Genomic DNA, 19,181 nt, shown 5'->3' with positions numbered 1-19,181 from the left:
CCAAGGAAAGAATGTCTAAGGCCAGCTATGGGAAGAGTAATGAACTGGGAAAGGGAGGAAAATGCTCTGAGGCCCTTCTAAAGCTCCTTCAGATCTACACGCCAGGCAGCTAGGTGGCACGCTGGAAAGAGTATTGGGTCTCAAGTCAAGAAGACGTGAGTTCAGATCCAGCCTCAGACACTTACTGGCTGTGTGACCCTGGGCAATTCACTTAACCCTGTTTGCCTCAGTTTCCTCATCTGTAAAATGAGCTGGAGAAGGAAATGACAAACCACCCCACTTTCTTTGACAAGAAAACCCTAGATAAGGTCACAAAGAGTCAGACCCAATTGAAAAAAACTGAACAACTACTAGCTCTTCCTTAATTTCCAACATGGAATGTCAATAGCCAAGGTGTTCAAGGAAGACACACATATACCTTCCTGGGTGCTAGAAACCTCTACTAGGAGGTAGAATACTGATGTTTTTGGATACACCTGGTTTATATGGAAAAATCTCTCTCAGTGACAGTGAGAACTGACATATTTTCATTGTGTTTCAGATCCAATGGACCTCCTGGGTCTCAAGCAACATACACAAAGCTGTCAGAAGGGGAAGAATTACAGCAATAACTGGTGAGTAGAAGAAAAATTGAGGCTTAGTATGATTTAAGGAAAGCCCATCCTTCAGTTCAACAAAGAAATAAAATATCCCCTATGCATTCTAAATCCCATCAATTAGAAATCCAGTTGCTATTAAGAGGCAAAAACCTGGAGAATTATAAGAAAGAGTGGGGGGAACACCTTAGTTATGACTCATCTCTTAGTAAAAACAAGCTTAATCAGTTTGCTTTCCTAATATCCAGTGAAATAAACTGAGAGTAAAGGAAAGCCTGCCTGTGGTGGATCAGTAGGGAACGTTGGTTAGCCAGTCTGGACATAAGGGTACTGAATTTCTGGCAGGAATGAAGGAGAGAGGGTATCAGGAGAATGACAGGGCCTCAAAGGGAGAGATAAGGCATCAAAGTGAAAACTTTGCTTGCAAAAAGGAAATTTTAGGTCTGCTACATGGAAAAACTTCCTGTTATTAGAGATAGCCCAAAATGAAATGTGTTGCCCAGGAAGGTCGTGAGTTCCTTTTCACTGGAGGTCTTTAAACAAAAGTTTGAAGATCCAGAATACTCAGGTAGGATAGAGACAGGATTCTTGTTCAGGCCTGGGCTCAACTAGATGGCCTTGAGGGTTGCTTCCAAGTCTGAGATCAGGAGCTCTAGGTGGGTGTGCAAATGTGTAGAGAATATACAAGTAAATATAGTTCAGGATGGGTAATGAGTACTGGTCCAATAGAGAAAATATCAATACTAGTTTTGGAGGCTAAAGAAATAATGGCAAATAAAAAAACTCATGAAATTAAGGTAAATCTAATTCACACATGACAAATTACATATAAACCACAGTATCTTGTTGAAAAGAAAGAGGTAAATAGCTTAAAAGTCTAACTACCCACTTGTCTGTAGTGTCGAACGCTAGATACTCTTCTATTATTCCTTCTGAGACAATCACTCCCTCTTCTTCATCTTCTCTTTCCACGGAACATAAGCTTGGAGACTTGGAGAGAGAAGCATCTTTATGGACATAAGAAAGGGAAAATGGCAACTTCTTACCTCTTATACCAAACCTGTGCAAGAAGGGAAAGGCAAAGATAAATCACTGTGCACTCTTCAACAAACAAGTCAAACACAAAAAGACTGTAAATGAAACCATAAATTTTCATTATTTAGTTTGTTTTAAAATGTGTTAATCTTTACCAAGTGGTAATAAAGCAATTATTTCATTGCTCCTTCTAAATTTTTTTCTAGGTTTTGTTGCTGTTACTATAGTTATTTACAAAATTCTGAGTTTATGTGTACATTGTTGTCATCCTTCTACTTTGCATCAACATGAAGTAAATCTTCCCGTATTTCTTTTTATTCTTCATACTTGTCATTTCTTATGGCACAAAAATATTCCATTGCATTCAAATGTGTCTTCAGCCATTCTCCAACTGTTGGGTACAAGTTGTTTTTAGCTTTTTGTAAAATTTTGTTGGGAATATTTTTGTACAAACATTTTTCTCTTGTCAATAACATCCTTATAACCGAGTCCTAAAATGGAATCACTGCGGCAAGGAAGGATGAACAGTTTGTAGCTGTTACTGCATAAATTATATGTTACTTTCCAAAGAGATTACATCAATCTTAGCTCTACTAGTCGGTTTAGGGTAGTCGTTTTTCTAAGTCATATTAGCATTGATTTATCATTAACCATCTTTGCTAATTTGATGGATATGAGGCAGCATCTGAGTAGTTTTAATTATATTTCTCTTATTAGACCAGTTGATTTTTTTTTAAAATGTGGTTATTACCTGTATTTCTTCTTTTAATCTATGTCTATTCACATACTTTGACTATATACCTCTTGGGGAATGGCTCTTTCATAAAACCAGTTGTTTTATTTATTCAATTTTTTTTGTTTTACTTTCAATTTTACTAATCTCTCTTCTTATTTTTTCAGGATTTCTATTTTCGTGTTTAATCGGGAATTTAAATTTTTTTTCTTTTTTTTTAGTTTCATGACCAATTCACTGATCTGCTCTTTCTCTCTTTTTATTGATATAAACATTTAAAGATATAAAGTTTTCCCTAAATACTGCTTTAGCTTCATCCCAGAAATTTTAGTACATCGTCATATCGTCAATGAAATTATTGTTTCTGTGGTTTGTTGTTTGAAGGGGTCAGATAGGTAGCAGGAAAACCGGGAGGCAGTAGTGCTCCCAAAATCTAAACAGAACAGCGTATCAAGGAGAAGAGAGTTATTCCCCATGTCAAAGGCTGCAGAGAGGTTAAGAAGGATGAGGATTGAGAAAAAGCCATTGGATTTGGCTTTTAAGAAATTATTGTTAATTTTGAAGAGAGTTGTTTTGGTGGAATGATGAGGACAGAAGCTAGATTATAAGGGGTTAAGAAGAGAGTTGAGAGGAGAAAAAGTGGAGATACCTATTATAGATGGCATTCTCAAGGAGTTTTGCCACAAAGGGCATAAGAGATACAGGATGATAGTGGAGATGGAGGGATCAAGTAAGTTTTTTCAGGAGAGGGGTGACATGGGCATGTTTGTAGACAGTAGGGAAGGAATGAGTAGACAGGGAGAAACCAAAGATAAGTGAGTGGGGATGACAAAGGGGTAATCTGCTGCAGGAGACGGGATGGAATGAAATCACTTGTGGATGGGCAGGGGTTTGTTTTGGCAAGGAGAAGGGCTGCCTCATAATGTGAGACAAGGATGAAAGAGGAGATAGTGTCAGAAGGCATCTGAATGACAGATGAGGAAAAGAAAGAAGAGGGCCCTCGCCAAGAATGGCGTCAACCTTTTTCAGTAAAATATGAAGCAAGGTTCTCAGCTAAGGACGGGAGGAGGAGCGATAGGAGATTTGAGAAGGGATAAGATGGTTGGAATATCCACTATGGTGAGTGCTAACTGAAACAGTGAATCAATTAAGGAGGTGTAAAAAGACTGCCACTACTAGTAGAAGCAAGGGCCTAGTTAATAGTATGCAACATAAATTTGTAGTGGATCCAGTCAGGATTACTATGTGATTTTCTCCATTTTCCTTCAGCAACATGCATGTAGGAGTGAAGGCACTGGATGATGGAGGCAATACAAGGCTTGGTTGGGCACAACTGGTGGTATGACAAAGGATCCAAGAAGACAGTGTAGATTTGATCTTGTTCACCAAGTGTCGAGATGGGGAAAAAAGGAGAACATAACTAGTGCAGGGATGATGGTCTGGGACAGAACTGAGGGGCCAAGATACTGGAGATAATGGAATGGACAAAGGGCAGGGTTTTATATGGGAAGGTTGAGAGAGATGCTAATAGATTGTGAGCAGATAAGGAAATTTCAGAGCTCATGAAGTGGTGCATTTGTGGGAGATGGTATGACCATCTTTGTGTGTAGATAAGGTGGGGTGGAAGAGTAGGTTATGAGAAATGAGTAAACTGAGGAACTGTGGGGTTAGGGTTCTTGAGGGACTATCAACATGTATGATGAAAGAGTTTGAGGGCAGAAGATAGAGAGGAGAGAATGACTGAACTCACTGGGGAAGAAAGGATAGTGTCCTGGAGGTCCATCCATAAACCAAGATTTTAATTGGTTGGTAGATATGGATTACATGGATCTCAGCTCCCCTACCTCAACCAGTTAGTCAAGGGAATGAAAGAAGTCCACACTATATGAACTGAGAATGCTGAGCTTGTGGAACACGTGATAGGGATGGGGGTAGTGTAAAGAGGCGTAAACATGATAATCATCTTCAAGTTCCCAAAGGGCTAACAATGTGGAAAACAAATCCATATTTATTCCTTTAATTTCTTTTTCTTGCCTTGTGATAGCTACTATTTCTAAAACTGTCCAATATTATATTGAGAATCTATTATCTACATATCCATTATTTTTAATTGCTATTATATTCTACCTTTAACTTACCATTTCTGGGGTGTTACTAGGCATTTGAATTCTTTCTAGTATTTAACACTATAAACAGTATTGCTATGACCAGTTATATAAATTATTTTCTCCCTTTTTAGATTATTTCCTTAAGATATAGTCCCCAAAATGGAATCACTGTGTTTTAGCTAAACTTTTAATCTCCCTGGCACAGCACTCTCCACATACAAGTCATTAAGCAAAAGTTTGCTGGTTAATCCCTGGCTTAAAGTGATATGAACATACAGCTCAACACGGGGCCGAGTCCTAGCTAGTGATCATCAAAAGCATCTGGCGAACATCCCAGTGCAATCCAGTACATTCTCTTCTTCATGTTCACTTCTGTATCTCATTCACTGTCCATCTACATTGCCTCATATACATAGGTCTTGAGGGACTAACTCAATGTCATAAGTAGGGCATTCTTTACTCACTTGTGTTTCTTAAGTAGAGACGGCTAGGCTAAAATTTTTGGAGGGGCTGCTGATCTCACTTAAGAAGTCCTGCAAAGAGTTTGATTTCAATCACGCCATCCCCCAACAGGAGCATCTGAGGACTTCACTGTCTCTATGGAAGCCTCCTTCTATTTAACTCTTACAGGACCTCCTCTATAACACTGATGAATACTCCAATTCTGACTCCTAAATTAGTAATACATAGGGGTTTGCTGTGACAGCTAAGCTTCAGTTTACAGACAATTTACATAATATTCAGTTCACTATGCAGCAGCCATTGGCAGTAAAACCTGAAGAGTAAATTTGCTATTTTTAATACAGCAGGTTTTACATTAAAAACACAAACCCACATCCTGGAGGGCATCTGGGAAATTGTGCTGTACTTTCAATGCCTACCAGCTACTCCCTTATCCCCTGGAACAAGAACTATCTGTTCATACTGTTTTTTGCCTGACTTGGTTACTGAAGGATCATCAGGGATCTCTACAGTGGCAACTGCCATTTAAAGCTCTTTGCAACCGGCCCTTTTCCACCTGCCTGGTCTTTTTACACATTGCTTCCCTCCATGCACTCCATACTCCAGCCGCGTGGAGCCGTTGCTCCATCTTTGGGAGTGCTTTTTGGCACAGGCTGTCCCCCATGCCCAGAATGCTCTCCTTAACCTCCTCCTCTTCAAACCTCACTTCTTTTTGCGTAACACCTTTCCCAGTTCCCCGCTGTCAGTATTTTGTCTTCTAAGGTTACCTTGTAGCTGCTTATATATAATTACGCACACATACACTCCCCTATTTTATGTACATACTGTCTCCCCCTTAGAATGTAAGCTTGCGGGGAAGGGCTAATTCCTTCTTCTTTGTATCCCCACTGCTCAGTACAGTGTTTGGCTCCTTGTGGTGTGGTTATTGACTGATCAAGTAATTCTACACTATCTTTACCTATCAATAGGAAATAACTTGTTGAAAGAAGTCATTAAGGCTACATTTTGCTTCCAAGTCAAATGCTTTTTTGTAAAAGATAAACACAAACAATGATAATTTTTATTTCCTATATCCTTTCAGTCAACTGTGGGACTATGAAGACAATCTACTATGGCAGTGATCTGCAAAATCCTTTCTCAAATAGGATTAGACACCTTTGATAAATGTAAACCATTTTCAGGAAGACTTTATCGAGTGGAGAGTGGTTTCTGATGCCTTCCTTTTTTGATAATAATAGTGTCAATAATCTTTTCCTTCTTTTAGAATCTTTTAAAGATATTCTGAAGTATTGATTCCAGAGTGCCTTCACAATTGTGCCAAGTCCAACATGGGTTTCTTCCAAATGTAAATGTTCAGGTACTGCTACTCCTTCCAACTTTATCTCAAGTTCTACTTCCCCATAAAGTCAGCTCAGGTATTGAGATTCTCCACTCTCCATGCAGCCTCTCACTTAATGGCCTCATCAGCCCTCATTGGTTTAATGATCTTTATGCGGATGAATAAAAATCTAGGTGTCTAGCCAGAGTATATCTGACTGCCTACTGAATATTTCAAACTGTCTGTCCTGTCGGCATTTCAAACTCAACATTTCTAAAACTGAACTCATTCCCACACCCTAAGCTTCTCTATTTTTTTCCTAGATTCACACCCTTGGTGCTCTCTTTGTGACCTCCTCTTCCCCTAGAACTCATGTCCAATCAGTGGACAAATCTTGTGATTTCTATAGACATCTCTCATAACCATCTGCTTCTCTCTCACATGACTGCTACTGTAATTCCCATTCTCATTGCATCACACATGGACTATCACAATAACCTAATTGGTCTCCCTGATTTCCCTCTCACTCCGCAAAAGTCATTCTCCACATAGCAGCCAAAGTATTTTTCCTAAAGCGCAGATCTGGCCAAGTTACTTCCTGGCTCAATAAACTCCAATGGTTCTTTATTGCCTTTAGGATTAAATATAAACTTGTCTAGGGTCACCTAGGTGGTGCCAATGTGCACAGAACACAAGGCCTGAAGTCATCTTCCTGAGTTCAAATCTGACCTGTGACAGCTATTAGACCCTGAGCAAGTCACTTAACCCTGTTTGCCTCAGTTTCCTCATCTGTAAAATGAGCTGCAGAAGGAAATGGCAAATCATTCCAGTATCTTTGCCAAGAAAACCTCAAATGGGGTGACGAAGAGTTGGAGACCACTGAAAATGACTGAACAACAAAAAACAAAACTTGGCTTCCTAAGCCCTTCACAACTTGTCCCCAACATACTTTTCCAACCTTGTTACTCTTTCTTGAATTCTGCAGTCCAGTCAAACTGTTCTCTGCACAGAATACTCCATCTCCCCCACCGTTGTGTGTCAGCACTAGCTGTTTTCTATTCCTAGAACGCACTTCCTCCTTGGCTCTGCCTCAGAATGTTTCCTTCAAAATTCTGCTCAAGAACCACCTTCTACATGAAGCCTTTCCCACTTCCCTCAGCTGCCAGCGCAAGCCTAGTCCCTCAACTAGCTTGTATTCATTTCTCTCGTATTTACACCATGAGAATGTAAGCTTCTTGAGGGAGGGGATCTTTCTATTCCATCTTTATATCCCCAGTACTTAGCATGATTCCTGACACACAGTAGGTACTTAGTTAGTGCTTACTGACTAGGGAGGTTTTGAGAAGGCCAAACTCTATACAATAAGAGAACTGGACCAAATGATCTCTAAGAGCTTTTCCAATTCCACAAACCTGTGATCCTGTGAATGCAGTGGTTCCAGTGGCACTGACGATGGAAACAGATGCTAAGGCCATGCTGGGAAATCTTTCCCTTTTCATGCAAATGTCATCCTCCTTCCAGGTATACTTATAATGCTCTCAGCATTATCTGGCTTAGCTGGGTCTCACACAAAGATTTTTTTTTTAAGCAAGTTGATTTTTATCTCCAATGTTTTAAATTGTTGTGTGGACACTAGTTGTAATCTTATATCACCCTTCCATGTAATACTTTGCCTATGACTTTATATTCTTAATTGGTGCTGGGTTTGGAGTTCATAGGTTCTTCTTGGCAAGGAGATTCAGCGCTTGCTGGAAAAGCTTCTGACCTCTTACGCTGGGGGCGATTTTTTTCAATCAGTTAAACTTCTCTTAAGAAAAAATAGTGATAATGAGAGTCAGTGTTTTAGCTCTCCTCTATTTCCATTTTTCAGTCAAGAGCTTGTTAAGTAGATTGAATTAGAACCATGCAAGAAGTGCATTCTCATCTTTATCATTTAATTGGCTGTCAATTTTAACTTTTCCTCTGTTTGTTAACCTGATTACACAGAGATGGCTGATTTTAAGATGATTCCCATACTGGCTAATTGTCATTTCCTGTCTAAATATAGTCATTCCTTTCCTGTGCTGTTGTGGGATCCTCCCTAAGTTCAGAACTTTTGGACGCTTCTTGAAGAAAATACTAATGCAGTACACATATCACACTTCTGAGTAGCCTAGAAGCACTTAACCTTTATCATTTCTTTGTCCTAAGACATTTTCTAATATATTCTTTGCTATCCTCACCTTCATCTGTTTTTACATTGAAGTGACACCTTTCTGAAGAGACTACTGGAGGATTTGAAAGGAAACTTATTAGCTGGAAGGGCAGCTGATCGCTATGATTTGTGTAGCCAGGTTCCAAGAAAAGCCACTGGTAAATTTTGCACTCATCCCTGTGGGCCCAGTCAGACTCTTCCAAAATAGGGGCCTGTGAAAGGAAGGTATGTAACAGATCCACCGAGAAAAAGAATCTATTGCTGCCTTGCTAAATAAACCAAGTCTGATAAGCATTTAAAAAACAAACCTTTCACAACCTGATTCCAACCTACCCTTGCAGACTTAGCAGACATCCTTCACCTTCAGTCTGCTCAAACTGACCTTGCTGTTCCTCAACACGTTCCACCTCATCTTAGAATCTCCAGCTTACATCAAAGCTCAGCTCCAACGCCACCTCCCATGAGGACTTTCCTGCCTATCTGAACTTCACTCCCTAAAGTACTTCAATAGTATATGTTGTTGTACATTGAGAGATATTTACAAAACGCTTTGCAAGCTCTAAAATGCTACAGGAACTGTAGCTATTATATTTACATGTACACATTGTCTCCCTCGATACAATGTATGCTCCTTGAAGAAAAGGATGGTTTAATTTTTGTATTTGCATTCCCAGCGCTGACCCCAGCGCAAGGCACATTTGATGCACTTAAAAAATGCCTGTTGACTGACTGACTGCTAGTGAAGAGGCATGTTGCTAAATAGGGAAGGAGACAAAATCAGTTTTTGAAAATCTTCAGTGATTATACATTCCTGCTTAACTGGTTTATTTGCAGTTTCCTGTGTACAAGGTCCATCTCAGGCCTTTTCTGTGAGCAATGCTAGCCCTCCTCTTCTGTACTTCTTGGAATTCCTAGTCCCCTTTAAGGATCAGTTAAAGCACCACTTCCTACGAAGAGTCCTGCCTGATTCCTCCCCATTTCTGTCCCACCAATTACTTCATGTTTAGTCACCTGGATATAGCCAAGTAAATACATATTATTCACATGCATACATTTCCCCAAGTGGGATGTAACTCCTTGAGGGGGAGGGGGGCTTATTTTCAGCATCTAGCGTAGTGCCTGGCACATGAAATGCTTGGTGAATTGGAATGATTAGAACGCAGTAAAGTGTAAGGGACAAAAGATGGACAGTGTGAGCACTGCTCTCCAGGGGACAATAAAAGACTCTGAAGCAGTCCTCCAGTGCACTGAGTGGGTCATCCCTGGAGCATTTATAAAAGGCTACAGAAAAGAATCACACAGAATAAGAAGGCATATGAGAAGGTTCTATAGAAAGAACAGAACATCACATCGATGAGATCCATCAAAATACTGAAACAAATTAAACACTTTCTTAAAAAACTACATCAATTTATGGTGTTGCTAAAAGTTAGCATGTCCTTGTTCCCTCATATCCCCGAGAATGATGGATTTTATGATTTTTGTTTACTTCTGCAAGTCTGACTGGTGTACCTTAAATTTTCAATAATCATTCCTTTCATTACTGAGCGAGTACCTTTATTCACCTTTTTAAAAATGTTTTATTATAAACCTAACATGCAACAAATATTAGTAAGTAATTAAACCAAATGTGGACTAAATCCCAAATCCCTAAAACTCAACTATGTACATGTTCAAAAATGTTATCACAACCCATATACCTAAAGTCCTACAGGAGTGACGCTGGATCCTTGAAGGCTATAGGTGTGGAATATAATCTCTGGTAGGCCTTACAAAAGCCTGGTGACGGCCTGTATATCTGTCATCTGAGGACCAGTGTGGCCAAGACTGGTGAGGCTCATCACTATATCGGCTGCAGGATGATGAACTTTTTAGCCACAATAACTTTGAAAGATCATCTACTAACTTATCAGAGGGAGTGGTATTTGCATAGGCAAAGGAAATGCTCACAGAGGAAATTACTGATCTGACACAGTAAGTGTTAACTTTGCTTTGCCTCACTTCTTACTGGCCCATCCTTCTATATTCAATGGTCTTTATATCTGTTGTTTTTGCAGCACCATAATATCCCAACATTAAAAAACAAAGACATGGAAAATAATTGCACAGGACAGCAAGGTACTGATGAGAATTGGGATCTTGCAGTGGCAGAAGAAATATCCACATCTATGATACAATGGATCTGTCAAAATAAATTTATTCAACCATTCCCCATCTGCTGGACATAGTTTTTTTCAGTTTTTCATAATTACGTATATAGCAGCTATGAATATTTTGTGCAAATATGGCCTTTTTTCTGGCTAATGATAGCTTTAGGATACATTATGTACAATGGAATTAGTGAATCAAAGGATATGATTAGATTTATACATTACTATGTTGCTCCATTTGCCCATTCTACAGTTCCAATGACAATGTGAAAAATTTCCTGTTTTCTCAACAATGCCAACACCAAATGGTATCATTTTTTGCTGTTTTTGTCCATTCCATCACCTGAGATACTAAGAAGTTAAGTGATTTGCCCCAGGATCAGATAGAATGTCAGATATGGCTCTTGAAGCCAGAGCTTCCTGGCTTGATTCCTGTGCCACAGTCTGCTCTAAGACTGCAGGCTGCAAAGCAGGTGCTGACTGGCTCCCTACCCAGAGGAAATCATGGAGCCTTGTGCAACAAGAAACCTTTCTTGACTGTCTCTTTGCCTAGGCATCCTCTGCCATCACATTCATAGCTACCAAATGGAGTTCTTCATTTCCTTATGCAGGAATATTTACAATACTTAATAGACTGAGGCTATTTTTGACCAGTGGGTACTTCTGGTCAACAAGTGATAGACTTCAGCCAGAAAGTTTCTTGGAGTTAAGTTTCTTTAATGCTTTCTTTGAAAGAGTCCCCAAAACCCTAATTTAACATACTACTGTTATATAAGCACCAATCTCTACATAACAAAAATGGTTTTTTTTATAGATGATGCCAGCTTACCAACACAATATTTCAGAGAACAAAATTCTAGTACAACTAAACGGTTTAGATAATGTGCCATGAAGTTCACTGTAATGAGACTCAGAGACTTAACCTTTGCTACTTAGTAACAGATGACAGGGAGAAGTATCTTCCTGCTTCAGCATAAGTAAAAAGCTCTACTACTTACACAGAAGACTCTCTTTCTTGGTTCAATGTCATTTCATGTGAGGCTGAAGTAACTGATGGAGACCTAGGATACAATCCATAACCTTCACAAGGAGGGACTATCTGCTTTCCCAGAATCCTTCAAATTAAAGAAATAGAGTAATTCACCCAAGTGCACATAACAGTAATACCACCACAAGCATTTTTGTTAATGTACTCTTCTGTTTTTAAGATAAAATGTCTATCAGATTCTGCTCCTTCCCTTTGATACCTGAGGTGAGGAAAGGTAGACATCCACTGTTGGCATTCTTCTTGCAGACCCTTCGTATGGATGCTTGACCTTTGTTCATACAAAAACTCATCGATGACTGTGAACATCGACTGCACTTTTTCGGTGGCATTTCGGTCAAGTTCCTAAAAATAAATATCCAGAAAAAACATTTCCAGATAGGTTTGAGATCCGCTAAAGTCATAAAAATCTTTTAAAATCATTTAAGTATTTGTTCAATATGAAAAACTACCAAGTTTCCATAGGCCATAAGTTAAATTTTTGGAAGGTTTCAGCATATACATAAATTACTCAAATGACTTATACTGTTATAAAGATAATTTATGCTGATGTCCTTCTTAATTCCACTGAGTGAAGAATTATAGCAGGACATGACAAAAAACCAAGACTTATTCACATTTCAAATTTTAGCCTTCAAATGGAAGTAAGCATGAGGGAGAAATATTAATTCTACCTCTCCTCTACTACATGTATAGAAAACTTTTGTTGCTGCTCAGACGTTTCCAGCAATGTTCAATTCTTTGTGACCCCATTTGGGGTTTTCTTGGCAAAGATACTGGAGTGATTTGCCATTTCCTTCTACAGGTCATTTGAGAGCTAAGGAAACAGAGGCAAAGAGGGTAAAGTGACTTGCCAAGGGTCACACAGCTGATAAGTGTCTGAGGCCAGATCTCAACTCAGGAAGAGTCTCATATTATCTTTCTCAACAAGATGGAATGATAGGGGCTAGATGATGTTATAGTTACCTAGATCTAGACCTCAAATAAAGTCACTAATAGGTTACTATCTCCAGTAGAGTGAACCAGGGATCTCACCTTGGTCCTGACATTTTTATCAATGGCTTGGATAAAGGTATGAAGATGGCATGCTTATAAAATTTACAGATAACACAAAGCTGGTCATATAAATAACATGTTGGATGAGATTCAGGATCCAAAAGTACCTAGATGGGCCAAACAACAGGCCAAATCTAATATCACATTTGAAAAGGCTAAATATTGATAGTTAACTACACTTGGGTTAAAAAAAATCAACAATACAAGGATAAGATGGAGAAAGTAGGGTTAGATAGCAATTTGTCTGACAAAGGTCTAGAGGTTTAGTGTTCCCCTTACGCAATGAGATTTTAAAAAGAGAAAACAAGAAAAAAAGAAACAGGAAAGAAAAAAAAAGAAAAAAGAAAAAAAAAGAAAGAAAAGTAGTCAAAAAAGTTTACATGATTGTAGGCTGCATTATGAGAGGTATAGTGTTCAAAATGAGAGAGGATCCCACTGCTTTTTTGACCCGGTCAGCTTACATTTTGAGTATTGTATTCGGTTCTGGGCATAACATTTAACATGCTGGAACACATTCAGAAGCAGGCAACCAAGATGGTGAGGGGACTAGAGAGCACACTATAATAGAAGCCGTTGAAGGAACCAGGGATAGTTGAACTGAAGAGAAGATTTAGGGCAGAATATTCATTAACTATCCTCAAGTACTTCAAGGGCTACAGGTAGAAAACAGGTTAGACTTATTCTGCTTGGTCCCAGGGAGAAGGATTAGGCGTAATGATTCAATATAATCTAATTCTGCCTCTCCAAAGGGTAGGCTTTGTAAAAAATGGCCCTATCTAAAAGTGGAATGGTCTGCCTTAGAAGCTGAATCCTTTTCTTCTCTGAAAGTCTTCATGTAGAATTTGAATGGCCAGCTGGTAAAGGTGTGATAGACGAAATTCCTGATCAGGTATAGACTGGACTATATAAGTCCCTTCCAAATCAAATATTCTGTCCAAATGGGAGGGTTTAACTTTCTGTCATTCATCTATTCTTCAGCCAGGAGAAGAACGAACCCATCAGACTGAATGTGCCTTGATGAACAGAAGAAAACTGAACAAGACAATAACAGCAACTGGAAGAAGAATCCATAGTCATAGACTTTCTACTAATTTGTAGGCCACAATGGGTGTACTATGGGGAGTACCATGTGGGCACTATACCTTGGGATGGACACTGATAAGCAAGAGAACATCCAGAGGAAGGTTAAAAAAAAGCAGTGAAGGGCCTTGAATACATATAATTTGAAGACTATCGAAGGACTTGAGGGTTTTTAAATAGGACCAGGAAAAGAGACAATGCAGGGGCATGTGACAGCTGTCTTTAAGAATCTGAAGGGCTGTCCTGTGAAAGAGAAGCTAGACTTGTTCTACTTGACCCCAAAGGGCAGAAATATGAGCAACAGGTAGAGGTTTTGAATACAGACTGGATGTAAGGAAAAACTGCCCAGCCATCAGAAACCAACATGAAATAGGAGGCTGTGAGTTCCCCTTCACCAGAGGTCTTTCAGAAAAGGCTGGATGACCACTTATGGAGTATATTGTGGTGGGGATTCTTTAAGGGTATGGCTTGGCCAAGAAGGACACTAAGGTTCCTTCCAACTTTGAAATTCTATAATTCTGTAACGGGGCCCCAACTGCTTAGCTTTGTGTTAAAATTGTATCTTTTTCTGCTCTCCTTGACCACCCTGTCCCCCTTCTAGTCTGTATATTAAGTTTATAAGGAGCCTGTACAACAAGACTGCAAACTGTCCCAATGACCAAAGGAACATAAATTACAAATTGTATCGTACAGCAACCAAAATTCACATCTGAATAACATGTGCTGAGTCAGGAGAAGCCATCTAGGCGCTGCTTGAGATCTCAAACTCCTATTCCCCACCCCACCCCCCACAAGGACTCTTCTATCTCCATCGGGACCATGCTGCCTAATGCTCCCACCTCAGCTCCATGCTTACATGAGTTATAGTCTGTCTCTCCTCCTCCCCATCCTTTCCCCCATGCTGCCTGCTTCTCTGTCCCCACACCATCTGCCTCTGTACCCCTTTCACTGCTTGTCTCTGTACTCTCTGTGCCTTATTAAAGTATGACTGCAGCCCCACTTCCCGCCTTCCTGCTGCCATCGTGGGCTTTCCCAGTAAGGGCCCAAAGAACTGGGAGTGCCTGCTCCTATTTCATAAATTATCAATTCAGCTTGCATCTGTGATTCAGCTTCCATATCTGTAAAAGGGTAACAGTAGATGAAAACTAAGGGTGCTATGTACTAAGTAGTATTACAAAATACTACTTTGTATTTTAATGTAGCAGTATAGGAAGAAATGTGGGATGAAGGCTGGTAAATTCTGACTTTCAGCTTTAGGTCCTACCCTCCAAATTATTCTACCAGACCGATTATATGTAACTCACACCATATCCCCAGGAGAAGTCTGAGCTGCCTTCAGTAGAGATCCCTGTACCCGTGTAGCTCGGAAAGGCAGACCTGGAATTGCCAGTGTCAGTTGATGTAAAAGGTGACTCTTGTGTGATGTCAGATTCACTAAATCCACAATGTGAAGAGAAAAGGGGAAAAAAAAGGAAGAATTCTCAGACATTTTTATACTTTTGCAAACAGACTATTTAGAAATTTGTATTCAAATGTGCTCACAGAGATATAATAGGGAATTTCTAAAATGTACAATTTGCATAGTTATAGGGCACTTCAGGGTGCCATGGCAACCAGCACTCAATATAACTATAATGTAACAATAATGCATATATAAGTGCAACTCAAATTAATATAAATAATGTTATTAGTATTTTAATTTTCAAATATTATAACTCTGCTGAAGCTCATCAACTCTCTAAATATTCTCCCATTTTTTTAAACATCTGGCATAAAACAATTTCATCATGAGCAAATGAGAGCCTGAGGGAATAATACAACAATTTAAAATACAGCAAAATACATTCTAAATAATGAACAATATTTCAGAAAAACAATTTAGTGGCCTCTCTCAGATCACAATCTCCTGGGTAATATTACTTAAACTATATTAAGATTTGCAATGTGCACACTGCTTACACTGACCAAGAACCAAGTTACCAGTGAAGTCTGATGGCACTAAAAATAGAAGTAAATGAAAAAAAAAAAACCTTAGGTTTAGAACCAAGGCTTATTGAAAATATCACTAGAGATACCATTACGAGATCTATACCTTAAAGAGATCAAAGAAAAAGAAAAAGGACGAGGACCCATATGTACAAAAAATACTTATGGCAGTTTTTTTTTTGTGATGATAAAAAATTGAAAGCGGAGAATGTGCCCATCAATTGGGGAATAGTAGGACAAGTTAGAGTCTATGAATATGATAGAATACTATTGTGCTATAAGAAACGATGAAAGGGGCAGTTTCAGAGAAATCTGGGAAGATTTCTATGAACTGAAGCGGTAAGTGAGCAGAACCAGGAGATCGATTTATACAGCAACAGTATTACAGAAAAAAACATCTTTAAAAGGCTTAGCAACCCTAGTACATGCAATGACCAATTATGATTCCAGAGGAACCAAGATGAAATGTGCTACCCTATTCTGGACGGAGAGGTGATGGATTCAGAATGAGAATGAGACTTTTGTGGAGACATAGCCAAGGCACGAATTTGTTTTTGTTTAATTATACGTGTTTATAAAAGGAATTTTGTTTTTCTTGCTTTCTCAGTGGAGTAGATGGGGGTGAGGAAAGAGGCCAATTTTCATTGATTGAAAAAAAACCCAAAATTTAATTTAAAAAAATAAGTCACTGAAAAAAAAGAACTGAAGTTGAGGCCGAAAGACCCAAGTTCACGTCTTAGTTTCATCTGTAAGATGGGTATAATATTATTTTCAGTACCTACTTCAAAGCTAATGTAAAGATCAAATGACAGTAATTGAAGGAATTAGAACAGGCAATGAGGAAACAAAACTATCGCTCTTTGCAGATGACAGGATGGTATACTTAAAGCATCCCAGAGAATCAACTAAAAAACTAGATGAAATAATTACCAAGTCCAGGAAAGTTGTAGGATATAAAATAAACTCACATAAATCATCAGTATTTACCAACAAAGTCCAGCAGCAAGAGATAGAAAAATTCTATTTAAAGTAAATGCAGACAATATAAAATATTTGGATGTCTACTTGCCAAGACAAATTCAGGAAGACTTCACACAAATAAAGCCAGATCTATATAACTGGTGAAATATTAATTGTTCATGGGTAGGTCAAGTCAATATAATAAAAATAACAATTCTACATATGTTAATTTACTTATTCAGTGCCCTACCAATCAAATTACCAAGAAATTATTTTATAGAGCTAGAAAAAAATCATAACAAAATTCATCTAGAAGGACAAAACGTTAAAACTACCAGGGGAATCAATGAACAATAATGTGAAGGAAGGTGGCTTAGCAGTGCCAGATTTTAAACTGTATTACGAAGCAGTGATCATCAAAACAATCTGGCACTGGCTAAGAAATAGAGTAGTGGATCAGTGGAATAGACTAAATACACAATAAATGCTAAATTAACATAGTAGTCTAGTATTTGACAAACCTATAAAAGCTAAGATTTTGGGACAAGAACTCACTACTTGACAAACATTGCTGAGAAAACTGGAAAGAAGTTTGGCAGAAACTAAGCACAGACCAACATCTCAAACAGTAAACCAAAATAAACTCAAAATGGGTACATGATTTAGACATAAATGTTGATATCATTAGCAAATTAGAGGAACAAGGGATATTTTACTCATCAAATTTGTGGACAAGAAAAGAATTTATGATCAAATAAGAGATAGAGAGGATTACAGGATGTAAAATGGGTAATTTTGATTACATCAAATTTAAAAGTTTTTACACAAATAGAACCAATGCACCCAAGATTAGAAGGAAAGCAGAAAACTGGGGAGAAAATTCACAAACGTGTTTCTCTGATAAAGACCCTATTTCTCAAATAAATAGAGAACTGAGTAAAATTTATACAAATACAAGTCATCCCCTAATTGATAAATGGTCAAAGGATATGAACAGGCAGTTTTCAGACAAAGAAAACAGAGATCTATAGTCATATGAAGAAATGCTCTGGATCACTATCGATCAGAGAAACAATTCTGAGGTACCACCTCATACTTATCAGATTAGCTAATATGACAAAAAAGGAAAATGATAAATGCTAGAGAAGATGTGGGAAAACTGGGATGTTAATGTACTGTTGGAGCAGGGAACCAATCCAACCATTCTGGAGAGTATTTGGAACTATGTCCAAGGACTATAAAACTGTGTACACCCTCTGATCCAGCAATACCATTAGTAGGTCTGTATTCCAAAGAGAGTTTAAAAAAAAAAAGGAAAAGAAAAAGGACCTATATGTACTAAAGTATTTACAGCAGCTCTTTTTATGGTGGCAAAGAATTGGAAATTGAGGGGATGTCTATCAATTGGGGAATGGCTGAACAACAAATTGTGGTATGTGATTATGATGGAATACTATTGTGCTATAAGAAATGATGAGCAGGATGGTTTCAGAAAAACCTGGGAAGACTTATATGAACTGATGCAAAGTGAAATGAGCATAACCAATAGAAAATTGTACAAAGTAACAGAAATATTGTACGATGATCAACTTTGAATGACTTAATTATTCTCAGCAACACAGTGAACCAAGACAATTTCCAAAGACTTATGATGAAAAATGATGTCCACCTCTAGAGAAAGAAATGGGTCTGAATGAAAATTAAAGCATACTTTTTCAATTTTATTATTTTTTTGTCTGTATGCATTTTCTTTTGCAACATGGCTAACTTGGAAATGTTTTACATGACTACACATGTATAATCTATATCAAACTGCTTGCCTTCTCAATGAAGGGGGGAGGAAGGGAGAGAGGGAGAGAATATGGAACTCGAAAGTTTAAAAAATGAACGTTAAAAAATTTTGTATACAGGTAATTGAGAAAATAAAATAAAAACTAAATGTAAAAAACTGGAAAAGTCACACCTTTACATATACAGACTTTAAAAAAGTGAACACAAATTACAATAAACAATATAATATAGTAATAAACAATACAATAAAATGTTTTTGTAAAAAAAGATTAAATGAGATATCATAATGCATTTTTACAAAGTACTCTGCAACTATACAGCTATGCAAACTGTATATGTGTAATTTATTATGTTGCTAACTTCCAAACAAAGCTGCCATCTGTAAAAGCTCTTAAAAAAATGGCACAAGGCGTAGCAGTTTTACCTCTGGTAGCTTGAGTCTTTTTCATGGCTGTCATTAGTGGGGGAAATTTCATCCAACTGCTCTGGAAGGGGATGATGATCGAGAGCATTTTTGGCAATTCCTTTCCTACAAAGGGTAAAACAATGTTATATTAGCTGTTTAAAAAATAAGACATTTCTCGAGAATTTGATTATTTAATCATCCAATTTACACATGAACGAACTTTGGAGTAAATTATTCTTGTGACTCCATCTATAAAGGACC

At 38.1% G+C, this 19,181-nt stretch overlaps 1 protein-coding gene across 5 annotated transcripts in view; it reads right to left on the bottom strand.

The window, feature by feature from the left end:
- Positions 1–19,181, bottom strand: part of FAM149B1 (family with sequence similarity 149 member B1) — a 42,232-nt gene that overhangs the window by 20,827 nt on the left and 2,224 nt on the right. For 4 of the 5 annotated variants that reach the window (XM_036734743.1, XM_036734742.1, XM_036734745.1 and 1 more), the window contains exons 2-6: positions 18,939–19,043; positions 15,082–15,211; positions 11,844–11,986; positions 11,595–11,711; positions 1,486–1,656 (exon numbers count right to left, since the gene is read on the bottom strand). In XM_036734743.1, the coding sequence (XP_036590638.1) occupies positions 1,486–1,656; positions 11,595–11,711; positions 11,844–11,986; positions 15,082–15,211; positions 18,939–19,043 (666 nt within the window). The remainder of the gene's footprint in view (positions 1–1,485; positions 1,657–11,594; positions 11,712–11,843; positions 11,987–15,081; positions 15,212–18,938; positions 19,044–19,181) is intronic. The other variant, XM_036734744.1, reaches the window with a different exon arrangement.

Source organism: Trichosurus vulpecula, chromosome 8 (genome assembly GCF_011100635.1).
Source record: "Trichosurus vulpecula isolate mTriVul1 chromosome 8, mTriVul1.pri, whole genome shotgun sequence".
Taxonomy (NCBI): domain Eukaryota; kingdom Metazoa; phylum Chordata; class Mammalia; order Diprotodontia; family Phalangeridae; genus Trichosurus; species Trichosurus vulpecula.
The sequence above is the reverse complement of the archived record's forward strand: the minus strand, read 5'-3'. Positions and strand labels throughout refer to the sequence as shown.